Source organism: Lineus longissimus, chromosome 5 (genome assembly GCF_910592395.1).
Source record: "Lineus longissimus chromosome 5, tnLinLong1.2, whole genome shotgun sequence".
Taxonomy (NCBI): Eukaryota; Metazoa; Nemertea; class Pilidiophora; order Heteronemertea; family Lineidae; genus Lineus; species Lineus longissimus.
Genome location: NC_088312.1, coordinates 9,638,301 through 9,652,680, shown reverse-complemented (window position 1 = coordinate 9,652,680; position 14,380 = coordinate 9,638,301). Strand labels below are relative to the sequence as shown.

General features: G+C 40.3%; 3 protein-coding genes across 3 annotated transcripts; 1 reads left to right on the top strand and 2 right to left on the bottom strand.

The window, feature by feature from the left end:
- Positions 1-2,147: 2,147 nt before the first annotated feature.
- Positions 2,148-6,397, bottom strand: LOC135488004 (26S proteasome non-ATPase regulatory subunit 13-like). Its single transcript, XM_064772358.1, has 10 exons — positions 6,291-6,397; positions 5,645-5,723; positions 5,285-5,375; positions 4,930-5,060; positions 4,492-4,663; positions 4,204-4,283; positions 3,840-3,965; positions 3,477-3,620; positions 3,112-3,228; positions 2,148-2,775 (listed from the first exon to the last, which is right to left on the bottom strand). Exons 1-10 carry the CDS (start codon positions 6,395-6,397, stop codon positions 2,677-2,679), a joined length of 1,146 nt encoding a protein of 381 aa, XP_064628428.1. The 3' UTR covers positions 2,148-2,676.
- A 239-nt stretch (positions 6,398-6,636) lies between these two features.
- LOC135487540 (T-complex protein 1 subunit beta-like) lies at positions 6,637-11,559 on the top strand. The gene is made up of 13 exons (XM_064771320.1): positions 6,637-6,704; positions 7,073-7,141; positions 7,233-7,298; positions 7,512-7,623; positions 7,810-7,886; positions 8,052-8,164; positions 8,289-8,491; positions 8,688-8,916; positions 9,223-9,434; positions 9,673-9,813; positions 10,089-10,192; positions 10,357-10,456; positions 10,758-11,559. The coding sequence occupies exons 1-13, from the start codon at positions 6,702-6,704 to the stop codon at positions 10,925-10,927; spliced, it is 1,599 nt and encodes a 532-aa protein (XP_064627390.1). The 5' UTR covers positions 6,637-6,701; the 3' UTR covers positions 10,928-11,559.
- A 792-nt stretch (positions 11,560-12,351) lies between these two features.
- LOC135488733 (transmembrane protein 242-like) lies at positions 12,352-14,308 on the bottom strand. Its single transcript, XM_064773498.1, has 4 exons — positions 14,181-14,308; positions 13,600-13,700; positions 13,304-13,441; positions 12,352-13,032 (listed from the first exon to the last, which is right to left on the bottom strand). The coding sequence occupies exons 1-4, from the start codon at positions 14,287-14,289 to the stop codon at positions 12,874-12,876; spliced, it is 507 nt and encodes a 168-aa protein (XP_064629568.1). The 5' UTR covers positions 14,290-14,308; the 3' UTR covers positions 12,352-12,873.
- Positions 14,309-14,380: the final 72 nt, after the last annotated feature.

The following is a 14,380-nucleotide window of genomic DNA, read 5'->3' as shown; positions in this document are numbered from 1 at the left end:
TCATAACTGCTATGCTATATGAAGAATGTCACAGAAAATTTCTATAAAACCTCGGAGACCCGATGTGGAGACATCGTCACAACCTGTATCTCTGCTGTCAGTTGGCAAAAATCTTCGAACGGGCCTGACGTGGAGACATTGTCGCAGCCAAGCTGTCTGAATTGTTGGGAATGGTTACGTATGCTGCATTCAGGATGTATCGGTAAGGATATGGAGAGCGTCAAGGGCCTGATGAAGACATTTTCACACCCATGCTATTTCTCATTTGCTGGGCATTTCTGTTATCTGTCCTGCTCTGCACGGAATCTCCAAGAAGATGATGAGGCCTTCAAACCAAGGGCCCGACATGGCCACATGGTTCCGACAAAGCACTGTTTCACCAGTTGGACAATACTGTTGCAAATTGCCTTGCTTTGTAAGGATTTCTGAGGAATATAACTGTAAAGACTCGTGGGCCTGACATGAAGTCATCGTCACAGCCTAGTACCGAAAGCCTCCCTGGTCTGAGCGGTGTCATACTCTTGTAATATATGTACCGGACTTGTTAGAAAAGGATCTATACGGGCTTATTGACCAATGGTCTGACATTGAGACATCGTCACAACCTGCTGGCTCTGTCTCATCATTGAACTGACTGTTGCAATAGACAGAGACAGAATGGCTTAGAAAATGATATGGAGAGCGTCAAGGGCCTGATATGAAGACATTGTCACAACTTAGCTCTGTCTGATTTGTTGGGCATTGAAATCTGCCATGCCCTGTGCAGAAGTCTCAGAAGAGGATACACAAGGGCTTGGGGTTCGACTTATATACACTGTCACAACATATCTCTGTCGCATCCGTATAGTTGGCTATAATTCCTTTTTTGCCAAATTCAGGATGTATCTTTGTCACTTCAGTTGGACATACATGTAATGTTGCAATCTTCATTGCAATAATACCAGATGTCTCAAAAAAGGATTTGTAAGGCTTGTAACCAAGGGGGGAAGACATGAAGACTCAGGTACAACCTAGCACTGAAAGTCTCCCTGGTCTAACCAGTGTCACATACTCTTGCAATCCACCTGTACGGCGGGCGTCTTGGAAATGAATTTATAAAGGCTCGTTGAGCAAGGGATACCATGGAGACATCGTCACAACCTGCTGGCTCTGTCTCATTTGTCTCTGTGGCAGAATTCAGGATGTCTCAAAAGGGATCTAGAGAGCGACAAGAGCCAGGCATACTTGAGAAAGGCACCACAGTACGTGCCGAAAGCTGGTATCGAGTCCTCGGACCAAATTATACAGCCTCTCAGGAAACTTAGAGTACTCTAAGCATGAAAACAGTGTAACTTCAATTGTCTTGGTTATAAGAGTCAGGCATGGACACGTTGTCACAACCTACCACAGTGTCACCAGTTGGACATAACTGCCATGCTTTATAAAGAATGTCACAGAAAATTTATGTAAAACCTCGGAGACCCGATGTGGAGACATCGTCACAACCTGTATCTCTGCCGTCAGTTGGACAGACTTGTGCAATCTGCGTTGATATACAGGATGTCTCTGAAAAGGACGATCTGCAAAAAATCTTCGAACGGGCCTGACGTGGAGACACTGTCGCAGCCAAGCTCTCTCTGAATTGTTGGGAATGGTTGCATATGCTATATTCAGGATGTATCGAGAAGGATATGGAGAGCGTCAAGGGCCTGATGAAGACATTTTCACACCCAGGCTATTTCCCATTTGCTGGGCATTTCTGTTCAAATCTGTCCTGTTCTGCACGGAATCTCCAAGAAGATGATGAGGCCTTGATACCAAGAACCTGACATGAAGATATAGAACTGCATGCCTCTGGTCTGACCGGTTGAACTTGATCTTGCAATCTAAATCGGATGTCTAAGGAAAGGAATTCAAGGGCTTCTTAACCGAAGGCCCGACATGGAGTCATCGTCATAACATGCTGCTCATCAGTTGGACAGACTGTTGCGATATCCATTGCTATACAGGATGCCTCAGGAAAAAATATATGTAAAGTCTCGATGAAGACATCATCACAGCTTTACGCTCTGTGAATTGGTGGGCAATGGCTGAAATCTACGCCTCTTGATGTGAAAGTTTGTAAACTGTGGTTGTTCCATATATGACAAGTACAAATCACTGCACCATTAAATTTATTTACTGTACAATCTTTAACATATTTCTTGAATATCAAAGTTGGTCAGAACACACAGAGCTCTCACCAAGATATTTCAAGGCAGTACAATATCATAGAGATCCTTCATCGTGCACTGCTGGTAATCTTTACCAAACTCGACAGAGAAAAACTTCAGTCCGACATACAAACACTTTGATTTTTAAGCTAACAAGTTTTGTCTAAGGTCCAGTTTAACTTTATTGGCAGACTCTTCTATCAACAGATATTTAACAACTGAAAGATAGGAGTCTAGCTTTTGGACAAAACCATTTATGGGCAACACATAATGTAGTCGAGCACTGTCCTGGTGTTCTTGAAATTTCCATATGAGAAAGTGAAATTCACATCACCGAAAAGGTTCAAGCTTATAGTTCCCCTTTTCAGCTTTTAGTTCCCCTTGATCAAGCTTTTAGTTCCCCTTGATCACAAGTAGTCAAAATCCTGCAATGGCAACCATTCAGCACATCATATTCTAATGTTAATGATATTGTTTCCAGTCTCTAAGTGTAGAGGATATCATGTGCATTATCCTCGACCAGCAAGCCCATTGAGTTCACATCTACACACCAGTGTTTCAACTGTTGCTGCATAGTACCGATCTGAAAACAATAAAAGTACATGAGTTTAAAACTACATAAGAACCTAACGGCAAACGAAGGAAGCTTGTTTTATACAGAGTTTTCAATGATGTCAAGGGGCATGATAAGTCCAAAGCAAACAAGGATTCAAACTCACAATGTTTACTTGAGGAGATCTACTGTCTGTCAAGGCTGAAGTGCCCACAAATAGTTGCTCTTAAAATTGGTGTTCAATATCAAGCGTAGCTGCTAGATTACGGGTGGATTTCAGAGCAACTTGTGCTGTGTACTATGGCCATTACTGAATGGACTGACAAGTGTATTGGTGATTATTGTGCGTTTAATTTGTTTATTTACCTGTGTTAGATCAAGTACTCTTGGCTGTACCCAAGTCATGTGGACTTTCTTGTCAACCTGGTCAATGTGTCCCTTTACAAGGCCAAGTGAGAGTGCTCGCATTACCAGTAATTCAACCTGAAACAATTGAAAGATGACAGATGTCAGTCATCATTTTTGTGTATTCAAAGCTACTTTTTAGAGTCTTCTATTACAGAAGAGCTGAGTCTAAAATGTAGCAATGTTCCCAATAAAATCAGACTTTAAACTAAGAGTATAACATTTGATGGAACAGTCAATTCTGATACCAATGAGTCAGAATACTTTTGCAAGGTTGGACTGATATGATAAACAAAGACATGACTTATAATATGTATTGTACATACCTCATCATTAGGAACTTTTGCTTCTTTAGCAATGGCTTCAAATGACAGTTGTCTGTTGTTAGCTGGTCGTTTGAAGGTCATTTCCATTAAACAGAGAAGGCAGATCTTCTGACGAAGGAACTTTTCTGAGGCAACCAAATCGGCCTGAAATACGTAAGTATGATTGGTAAAGAAGGGTAGAACCCCAAATGTAAATGGACACCAAGCTGAAAATTCTGTGCAGTGGTCATGATGCATGCACTTTTGTCCAATCTCATGCTATCAGCAGAGCAATTCTTGGAAGCAAAGACTTCTAGAAAGTTGTAACGGTAGTCGTTTTTGAAAGATGAACCATAAACAAAGAAATCTAGATAAGACCTGTACCTGTCCCTGCCAACTTTTACGAAGACTTTCAAACTTCTCCAAGTTGCCACTGTTAAATGCATACAAAAGATCCACCAACCACTGCCTGTCTGTGCTCTTCAGTGATTCAAGGACCTTGTGAGCAAGCTGTAAAGAAATTGATATCAAGTTAAAATAGATGCCACAACTTCAACAAGTTTGTTATACTGTCTTACTATAGAGTACTGTATATAGGTCTTAATGATTTAGAGGGTGTAAAAGCAGAGCCTCTTTTGGTGAAAAATAAGTTTGTACCCCTTTTATTTCAACACTAGCAGAAACACTACTACACCCACTATCTATAATCAACCTTCATTCACATGGAAATGACGATTGTAAGACTTACCAACTCTCCAAAGTTATAAACACCCTTTCCTAATAAAGCAGCTAATGAGAGGTTGAAGGCTCGCTCCACTTGTTCAGATTCTGGAAGATATGAAGATCATTTAGTACAACGAACTAATATCGTATTGTATGTGTGACTGTATTCTAGTCCACTGCCACTCGGGCAGCCAAACTCCAACTTCGGGGGAAATGAGAGGAGCATTGGTGGAGTATTGGTAAGGACCGCATCAGAAGCAAAAAATACTTTCCAGGCACATGACTAGGATAAACAAACTGTATTCCATCTTACCTGGAATATCTTCAAGGTCTGTACATCCTAGATAGCGGAGAGCATCTCTGTAGTAAGCAGCATGGTTGCCAATGGTTTTGTAGTAGTTACTCGATAATTCATAAAATCGTCCATGGACTGGTCCCACTCCATCGATATTATCTAACACCGCCTGAGCTTCCTCAACAAGTTTCTGAAAAATATCATGAATCTCTATGAATGTCTATTCAATGAAAAGTTGCTATCTAGACAATGCCACCCCATAGTAATGTACCCCCAAGGACATTTTTTTAAACTGAATAACACAAATTCTTCTGAAGGTCACCCACCCTCAGAGACAATTTTTGTTTACATCAAGAGAGATGATTGAATATAAAGGTAATTCAAAATTTGATTTTAATTCAGATAAATACTTTCATAGGCAGAGTGCACTCTTTAAAAAAAAACCATGAAATTTACCTTTGTGCCAGGGAGATCATTTTGAAGAAGTTTCACATTAGCTATGACAGTCATACATAATATTGTGGCTTCTTCACTGGACTTGACCCTTTCCTTGGCCTTTTCCATGAACTCAAGGGCAGTTTGAGGGTCTGAAATGATAAGGTATAAGTTGATGAGTTTATTATCTACTTCTAAGGGTGAAAAGATACACTTGCTTTGATTGCGACCAGCTCACACTTATATTGCACTCATTAGCTACTTTTGTGATAAGACCCAAAGATGAAATATGTTGCCCACTGCGAACAAATCACATATTTCTGAAATTGTCTCGAACTTCCCCATGTCCACAATAACTTAAAATTCTCTTCCTTACCTTTCATCTGTTTGACCACATAAATGAGGATTTCCAACAAGGCCAATGGGTTGATCCTGTGTTCAAAGTCTGACAAGAAGTTGTTGTATAGCTGAAAAAGGACATTTTAAAATTACATTCTTAGTTTCAACAAAGTTAAAGAGGTCAATCAGAAGGAGATTCCCTCCAACCTAAATGCCATCTGTGCTATCGAAGTGACAACTGATGATTTCATAATTACTCAAAGAATGTATCAATGATTTTCAACTTTGAAATTGAGGTTGGACCCAAGGTAGGAACTAGTAAACTGAACACGAGATTAAAAGAAAATTTCCAAGAGATATCTCTACTGTTTTGTTTGACCTTTCTGACAAGACACACCTCAATAAGTTCTTCGCCTTTTTGAAAGCATGGCCTCTTGACAAACTCCCCCAACTTGAGAGTCAGCTGATGCCATAATCTGAAAATAGAAGACAGAAAACTGAAAAGTCATACCAATCATTCTGATTGTCAGATTTCATTGAATGAGTATATAGGCACTGCATGCGGACTGCCATATTGATTTGACCAGTATCCAATTTCAACTGCAAGCAGAGTCTGATCGAGAGTTCTAAACCAAGCCCGGCATTCTGTCTTTCGGAATAGGGAGACAAGAAACTGTTTGTTCTTAATCACTGAGACAAGACACAGCACGCTGTCACAGTGTCAACTATTGCATGTTGCATGGACGGACGAGGGCAAAAGAAAAGGCAACACATCCGATAGGAATTTCGAAGGACAAATGTTCAATAAATCGTAAGGTCATATCATTCGCATCATTCAATTCTAAAAGAAACTTGAAAAAACTAGTGAGAAGTTACTCGTACATATGATACTGACACTGTACATCTGTAGTGCATTTTCAACGTTACACACAAGAAATGATTCAGCATGTACAAAGCAAAATTTCTGGCACCAAAAACATGCTCTAGCACAGAAAGTAACACTCAGATAACACTGAAAATTTGAAGGCCGATAGATATATTACTTCTTGTTGTATAACTGCTCCATAGTACTCCATTCTGCAGCTATTTCACCGGTATTTTTGGTTTGTTGTTCGGCCAAAAAGCCGCTTACGTCTCTTTGGGTCGCCATGATTTTTCTTCTCAAACAACGGCATCCTACTTCCACATCAGCCGAAAATTACACAAGCGACACCGCAATCTGATTGTATCTTTACCAGCTTTATCATCTTACACCTTTTTTATTTTATTGCAAACCAATCGTTCAAGAAATCGCCCTGTTATTTTAAAACTTTAAACCATTGAAATGGTCTGATTTAATGTTTTTGCTCATGCGGCCATCCTGGAATTTTTGCAACGACGATCACAACGACATTTCTCAAACGTGCTTCTGGAAAGATCTTCTCACTTTGCAGGCTGAATTATCTTTCTTAATAATGGTAATGATTGCCTTCAGAATATATTTTTGTAATACACATTTAATATATAGTGATATGCAATCGCCTAAACTATACTTGTTCCCGAAACAATGCTTTAAAGGGCTCGGAAACTGTCCATAAAGAGCAAAGATATTGGGTCTCATTTCGGAGTCATTCAATGATTCGTGCAATGCATTGTATGATTGTGCGGTACATTATCAACATGTACATTGTATACACAGGCATGCAGGAGTCCCAGAGGCAGCGGGATGAGTAAATTGTTGATCATGTTAGTCCAGTTTCATATAGTGATCAAGGTCTAGGACTGTTAATGAGACTGCAGACATGTTTAAAATAATGTGTAACTAAGGACGTTGATTCTTTTGCAGTATTCCCTACAACCCATTCAAGTCCTCAATGCAGGCGCTGAGGAGGAGAGGTCAGAGATTGCGCGTTTGGTAAGTCTTCAGTACTTTTTGTTTCCAGAACGAATCGTATTTCTTTCATATTCTCTATATTCTTCTATATATCTTCTATATTCTCTTTCAGTCATCCTTTGTAGGAGCTATTGCTATTGGTGATTTGATCAAAAGTACTTTGGGACCCAAGGGAATGGTAAGTGTTGTCATTTCGAACTAGTGGGCTGAAAAATTGATTTTAAGAAATTAGTTGTTGAGATTCTTGCTAATCATGAAATTCCTTTGCCTTTGGTTGCCAAGTCATTGTTTTCTATGTGTGTGAAGGGGGGAGGGGAACATGTCCCACTCCCTCAAAAAGTGAAGGATCGACTGACTACCATGACTAAGTTACAATATCTTTATCCCCCAGGACAAAGTGCTGCAGTCTGGTGATCCAAAAGATCCAGTCCATGTGACCAATGACGGAGCAACTATCTTGAAAGCCATTGGAGTGGATAATCCAGCTGCTAAAGTATTATGTGGTAAGCTCCAACAAATAGATGTGTAAATGTGTGGTGCAGCACTGATAAGGTATTGTTTAACTACTGTCATGCGGAGGGATTTGTGGTATTCCACTAACATTGATGAAAATACACCAAACTAAAACTTCCAAACAGAAACTGAGGCCTTTTCGTCATCTACTCATATTTATATATGTTTATTTCCAGACATTTCTAAAGTCCAGGATGATGAAGTAGGCGACGGAACTACATCTGTGACAGTCTTAGCTTGTGAACTACTTAGGGTAAGTCGGGCCAGCTGTGTTATTTGGCTTCTTTGAGAATACAATCTTTGGCTTAATCTTTGACAACCTCAGGACTGTTAAGTGTCCTTACTGGAGAGGGTGTCCTTAATAGAAATGTGTCTGCTAAGGGAGGTTCCCCTACATAATAAATAATTTGTCTTGCAGGAAGCCGAACAGTTGGTCTCGCAGAAGATGCATCCACAGACTGTCATATCTGGCTGGAGGAAGGCTACGGATGAAGCCAGAAGAGCTCTCGCTGAAGCTGCGCAGGATCATGGGTGAGTGTCTCATCTCCTGTGTAAGCAGGTTTACCCTGCCTTTTCAGATTTCTGGCTTCAACAGTATTTATCAGCAGAAATTTTCTCCGTATTTCATTTTACAACAAACGCGATTCTCTTTCAGCACTGACCCAGTTCAGTTCCGTGAAGATCTCATGAACATCGCCAGAACCACATTAAGTTCTAAAATCCTGACCAACCACAAAGACCATTTTGCTAAATTGGCTGTTGATGCCATTCTCAGGCTCAAGAGTAGCGGAAATTTAGATGCCATTCAAGTTATCAAGAAACTAGGGTCATCTCTTCTTGACTCGTACTTGGATGAAGGTAAGATGTTTGAAACACATGCTGGATGCGATTCCTTCCTTTTGTAATGCTGATACATGCGTATGTTGACATACACATCCACCTGGCATCTACAACTAGAAAGAAGCACAGACGTGACAAGCTGACTGTTGAGTTACATTTCAGTTCTGCCTAATATATGGGAAGCTTTTATTAATTGTTATTTCCTATCTTACAGGTTTCCTTTTAGATAAAAAGATAGGTGTTAACCAACCCCGAAAAGTTGAAAACTGCAAGATTCTTATTGCCAATACTCCAATGGACACGGATAAGATAAAGGTGTTCGGGTCCCGAGTCCGAGTAGATGCAGTTTCCAAGGTAGCAGAATTGGAATTGGCAGAGAAGGAAAAAATGAAGGAAAAGGTGCAAAAGATTTGTAAACATGGATGCAATGTCTTCATCAACAGGTCAGTATAGGTCCTATATGTGCTTTCAAAGCTGCCGGTACCAAAGGTTCGAGTTAAAGCGTTCTCACTGACTGCTCATTTTGGCTGACCCCTCAGTTACTGGAAACTATGTGCAAATGATTGACAGTAGAGAATGAGACCAAATAGGATAGTTCATTACTGGTCGTCGAGTTAGGCACTTGATGACTCATGAACCTCCAGCCTTGGGTGTCAGCATGATTGAGAGCAGGACCCATTGCCTTGGCTTAGTTACCCAGATTTCATTTTGTTCCTTAAATGTATTGTATATAATTCTTTTGTTTCCAGACAACTGATCTATAACTACCCTGAACAATTATTTGCCGATAACGGTGTGATGGCCATAGAACATGCAGACTTTGAAGGTGTGGAACGCTTAGCCCTTGTCACTGGTGGTGAAATCACATCAACATTCGACAGTCCTGAAACAGTCAAGCTTGGCACGTGTGACGCGATTGAAGAGGTCATGATTGGAGAGGATAAACTTCTCAGATTTTCTGGTAAGTAGGACACCTGGTTGAATCAGTAATTATAGTTATCAATCATCCTCCTTATGTTTTTAATATGAAGGAAATGTTTGTATTTCTTTGTATTCTTGGCATTCCTTCTTTCTTTGGTTGCCTGTAGTATTTATGGCCCCCAAACCATTTTCTTTGAACTCAATGATATGGTTTACTCTTATCACAATGCGACATTGACCACGTTCTGGAAATCAACATGTATTTCTTACCACTTCAGGTGTGGCACTAGGAGAAGCCTGTACCATTATCCTTCGTGGAGCAACCAAACAGATTCTGGATGAGGCTGAGAGATCTCTGCATGATGCCCTCTGTGTGCTCCAGCAGACCGTGAAAGAAACGAGGACGGTTTTCGGTGGAGGTGAGCAAGAATTGATTGAATGTATAACATGGCTTAAAACAGTGTGGAGACAAGCTACAATACTAACAACTCTATCACACCTTGGCGCAGGCTATTGAGATAACATGACAGCACTTATCATAAGATTGAATAAAAGCTCATAGAAATAATCGGGAAGATGCTTGGAACATTGCAATTTATACTGTTTAACAACCCTGGGTACCATTTACAAAGGAAAGATTAGTCTCTCTGATGTTATTCTCACTCAGGGTGAACGTTTTTCTTTCTTCCCTCAGGATGCTCTGAGATGTTGATGGCCAATGCTGTCAGTGCCCTTGCTGCCAAGACTGCTGGGAAAGAAGCTGTTGCAATGGAGGCATTCGCCAGGGCACTAAGAACGGTAAGTTTCGATGATACTTAGCTTTCAGCTCTAGTGGGAGACATGCCATCTGTAGACTTTTTAAAACTTTATATAGTTCTTTTTTGGATGGGTTACCCCGATTCTTCATATGCTCTTTGAGATGGGTTACCCTGATAGCTTCATATGCCACATTGTATTTCCAGTTGCCTACGATAATTGCGGATAATGCTGGATATGACAGTGCCGACTTGGTGGCTCAACTCCGAGCTGTTCACACTGCTGGAGAAAAGACAATGGGACTTAGTAAGTAAAGGCTTCTGCTTCATCTAATAACAACTTGTTTGATTGTTTTATGTATGTACATGCAGCAGTGATTATGTCAGTGTTAGGGAGTGGGCTGGTCCTTACAATTGCCCTTTTACATTTCACTTGGGCTCTCACATTCGGTGGAGTGATTCAAAGTATTCAGGGACTTTTCCGTGAGAAAGTCTGGTTCCTGTTGAAAAAAGCTTTGACTGTATGCATTTCTCTTGTTGGCCAAAATAAAACTCAGATGCTGGTGAATGTACTGTTTGTTGAAATAGCGTTCCCTGTCTTGTTTCAGACATGAATGATGGGACAGTTGATGACATGGAGAAGATGGGAATTCGTGAATCGTTCCAAGTCAAGCGCCAAGTCCTACTTAGTGCCGCCGAAGCAGCTGAAATGATCCTTCGCGTTGATGACATCATCAAGGCTGCACCGCGACAACGCGCACCAGACCGTTGCATGTAACTGGTGTCTTCATTGTTCTCATCATATGTATTTATAACGTGATGGACAGTCATATCGAAACCACTCAGTCCTTCACGAAAAATTGTGAAAACTTTCAGTTTGTACGTCTTGTATGGTTCGCTATTGCCGGCATTGTGAAAAAATTAAAGAAGAAATCGTAATAATCTGCTGAATAAACCAATGTTGATTGATACGGTTGTGAAATGTTCTTTCAATCAGTTGATGAAAGATGTCTCTCCCTGCGTCTCATCATTGAGTGTGTCCACACATCATTCACTGCAAATAATCTAAAACATTGTGCAGGTTAATGGGTCTTGAGTATTCAGATAACTCTACAAAACAATTGTATAAGGAACGAAAAATATCTTTGTGTCCAGTATATAAACGAAAAATCGAATCTCTAGTGAATCATTGTAACCTTGTCCGCAGCTATTTGCTGTATCTGGTGATAGTTTTGAGAGAATATTGTCATATTTTGGGTATAAGATTCAAACCAGAATTCAATGTGCTTTAAAGTCAATTATTCTGTGTCTGACAGCATGGACTATGAAATGTGCCAGGAACCTTTTTTGACGCGATTTTTTTACGATGTATGAGAAGTTTATTATTAAAATTAGTGTGATAAGTTAAGAAAAAAAGCGTTCTTTTTATTTCCTTGTCCACTTTGACTTGGGTTTATAAGTAGCAGCAATGCGTCCCAGGAATGTCCCAAGTTGTGTGTGGACTTGTCCACTCAAAAGAGAAACGAGCTACAATGCAATGTAATGATGCACAAATGATGTTGGTAGATGGGTCTTGATTAGACACAGATGACTGAATATAATCTCTGAACCGAAGCCTCATGTCAGGATGACTGTTCTAAGGGTCTCCAGGTCAAGAAGAGTAGTCCTGTTGGGGGGGGGGGGTCCAAATGCTGCAGGAACATCCGACGGACAGATATCATAGTGTGTGCGTGTTCAGAGAAACTTGCTTCCACGTGTGCTAATTGTGCCTATATACATGTATATGCAGGTCAGTCACACGATATTGGACCATATACATGTTGTCTTTCTATACTTATCTATTACTACACTATTATCAATTTCCAGCAGCTGGTACCCAGCATATTCATTTTGATCCCCAGTGTACGCTCAGATTATGAGGATGAATAGTCATACATGGTTGTGCCCCTCCTGAAGGCCTGAAGATTCATCATGAGGATAATCACCATCACAGGAATGCCCTTAAGAAGCTGGATACCCATTTGAGGACGATTAGCGATACATGGATGTGTATGTCCTGACCAAGATTACATGTAGATGGACAAATATCCATTGTGATGAGCGTTTCCAGAGAAACAACTCAATATCTTGTTTCTGGTCTCGCCATCAGGTCTTTTCTCCCATAAAGCAAAGTAGTACTACAGAACAAACACTTGATTTCAAAAACTTAACACTTTTATTCATCATTAAAAGGTTTCTTAAACAATAATTCAAAAAGGTCTTCATTTTGCTCTTCCAACATAATTTTCCCAAATGTCTTTGCATTGTAAACCCTTAATGATGAGGAGAAAATATTGATTCGGCTTTTATGCCTTTGATATCACAAACATCAAGACTTTCCATTCATCATTTTTTCAGATTTGGACCAAAAGCAGCCAATCTTCTTTCACTCTCCCAAATCTGATGGACATTACCATTTTTATTGACAATTGCTAGAAATTCCATCTTAGACAAGGTGATTTCCTGTCAAGGCCTACCACAACATCAGATTGAGTCAAAGTCATCTTGAGACTTGCTGCAATCCTGTCAAGCGCAGTCATGACAATCTGGCTGAACTAAAGTCATCTCAGCACAAGCAGCAGTGTATGACCAGTCACACACAGCTGGCGCAAGTAAAGTCAGTCCTGTGAAGGCCCGCCATGACATGACCCCACTGATCCTCCTCCCATGCAATAACGACCAACTTCAAGTTTTCTTTCCCTCCTTCTTGTTCTTCTCATCTTCATCGATGAGATAATTGACCAGTTCACGTACAGTCTTGAAATCACTCTTTCCCTGCTGCTCTTGAGGTTTTTTGGGAACTTTTGGCATAATTGACTGAATCTTGCGAGTAAAATCTTTCATCTGGAAAAACACCAAGAAAAATTCACCGTCAAATTACAATGTGTTGTACAGAGATTTCATTTGTAATGTATTGCTCTTCTGACAGCTGATGTCCACAACCTACCAATACTTCCTCTGGTTAGCTTCAAGATTGCCCTTCCACCTAGCAAAAATAACCATTTCAAAGGGAAGTAAATAACTTGATTGTCCTCAAAATAGACATGAAAGCTTGATGGCCCAATAAAGGTACTGTTATTCATTGCCTCGACTTTATCCAGTAGTAAACACTTACACTTTCAGCTCCTGACAACTTGTATACACCAAAACAGAGCAAGGAGACACCGGAAACCGAATAGAATGTCCCCCAGGCAAGAGCTCGCAGAGCCAATGAAGTCCCACTTTCTGGCAAATCACGACTTCCAATCAAACTCTGTAACACAAAGAGGCAAAGATGAGAAAAGGCCAACAACTATAATGCAATTCCAGTGAACTCAAAGTCACTGACCTTATTGGTGACTTGGGAAAAACTTGCAAAATCTGTTGTATCACACCATCAATAGAAATTTAAGTATATTCAAAAGTCCTCACCTTGGTAAATGTGGTTGGATCCTTCCTTTTTGCCAAGGCAACTGTGAAGCCAAATCCCACCAGTGCAGACATGCCAGTAATGCTTGCCAGGAACATTGCCCCTGAAAACAAAATATTGTCTTTACAGTCAATCAAGGGTTATAATATATGAGAGAAATAGAAATCTAAAGCAATTCTTTAATTTAGGCTTTTTCCTGGAAATGTGAAGTTGGCGGAAACAACTGTCGCACTGAAGTACCAGTAAACTTGTGTCTGACCTCTGCACTGTATAACTGACGAGTGATGTCAGTGATACATGATTAGGCCTACTCATAGGCATGCCAAAATTATGCGGAGACTAAAGACAATATCTGCAAGATCTGCCAATCAATCATGCTTTATTGAACACACCCTTATACATGTAAGACGTATCTACGGTGTAATGTACTGGAGCTGCAACAGTGCAATGCTTTCCAATGACAGGACACTGTAATCAGTACACTGCACAGTACAAGTATACCAGAGATGAACATACCGCACTCAATGTCAAATAAAGTGTGCTAGATTTAGTTGTCAACGTATGTAAAATGATCAAAACATACTTTTCAGTTTAGACAAGCGTTCCTGTCGTTGTGCTTCGATATTTATTTCGGTTTGTAATGCCTTTGAGGGATCAGAAATTTGGAAATCAAAATTTTCTTTTCTGGCCATGTTGCCTTTTTAATCGGCCCTGACCTTTTGACCTACTGACCTTTGGGATGAATCACAAATCTAACTATTGCTGCATAAGAGCTATCCTGTC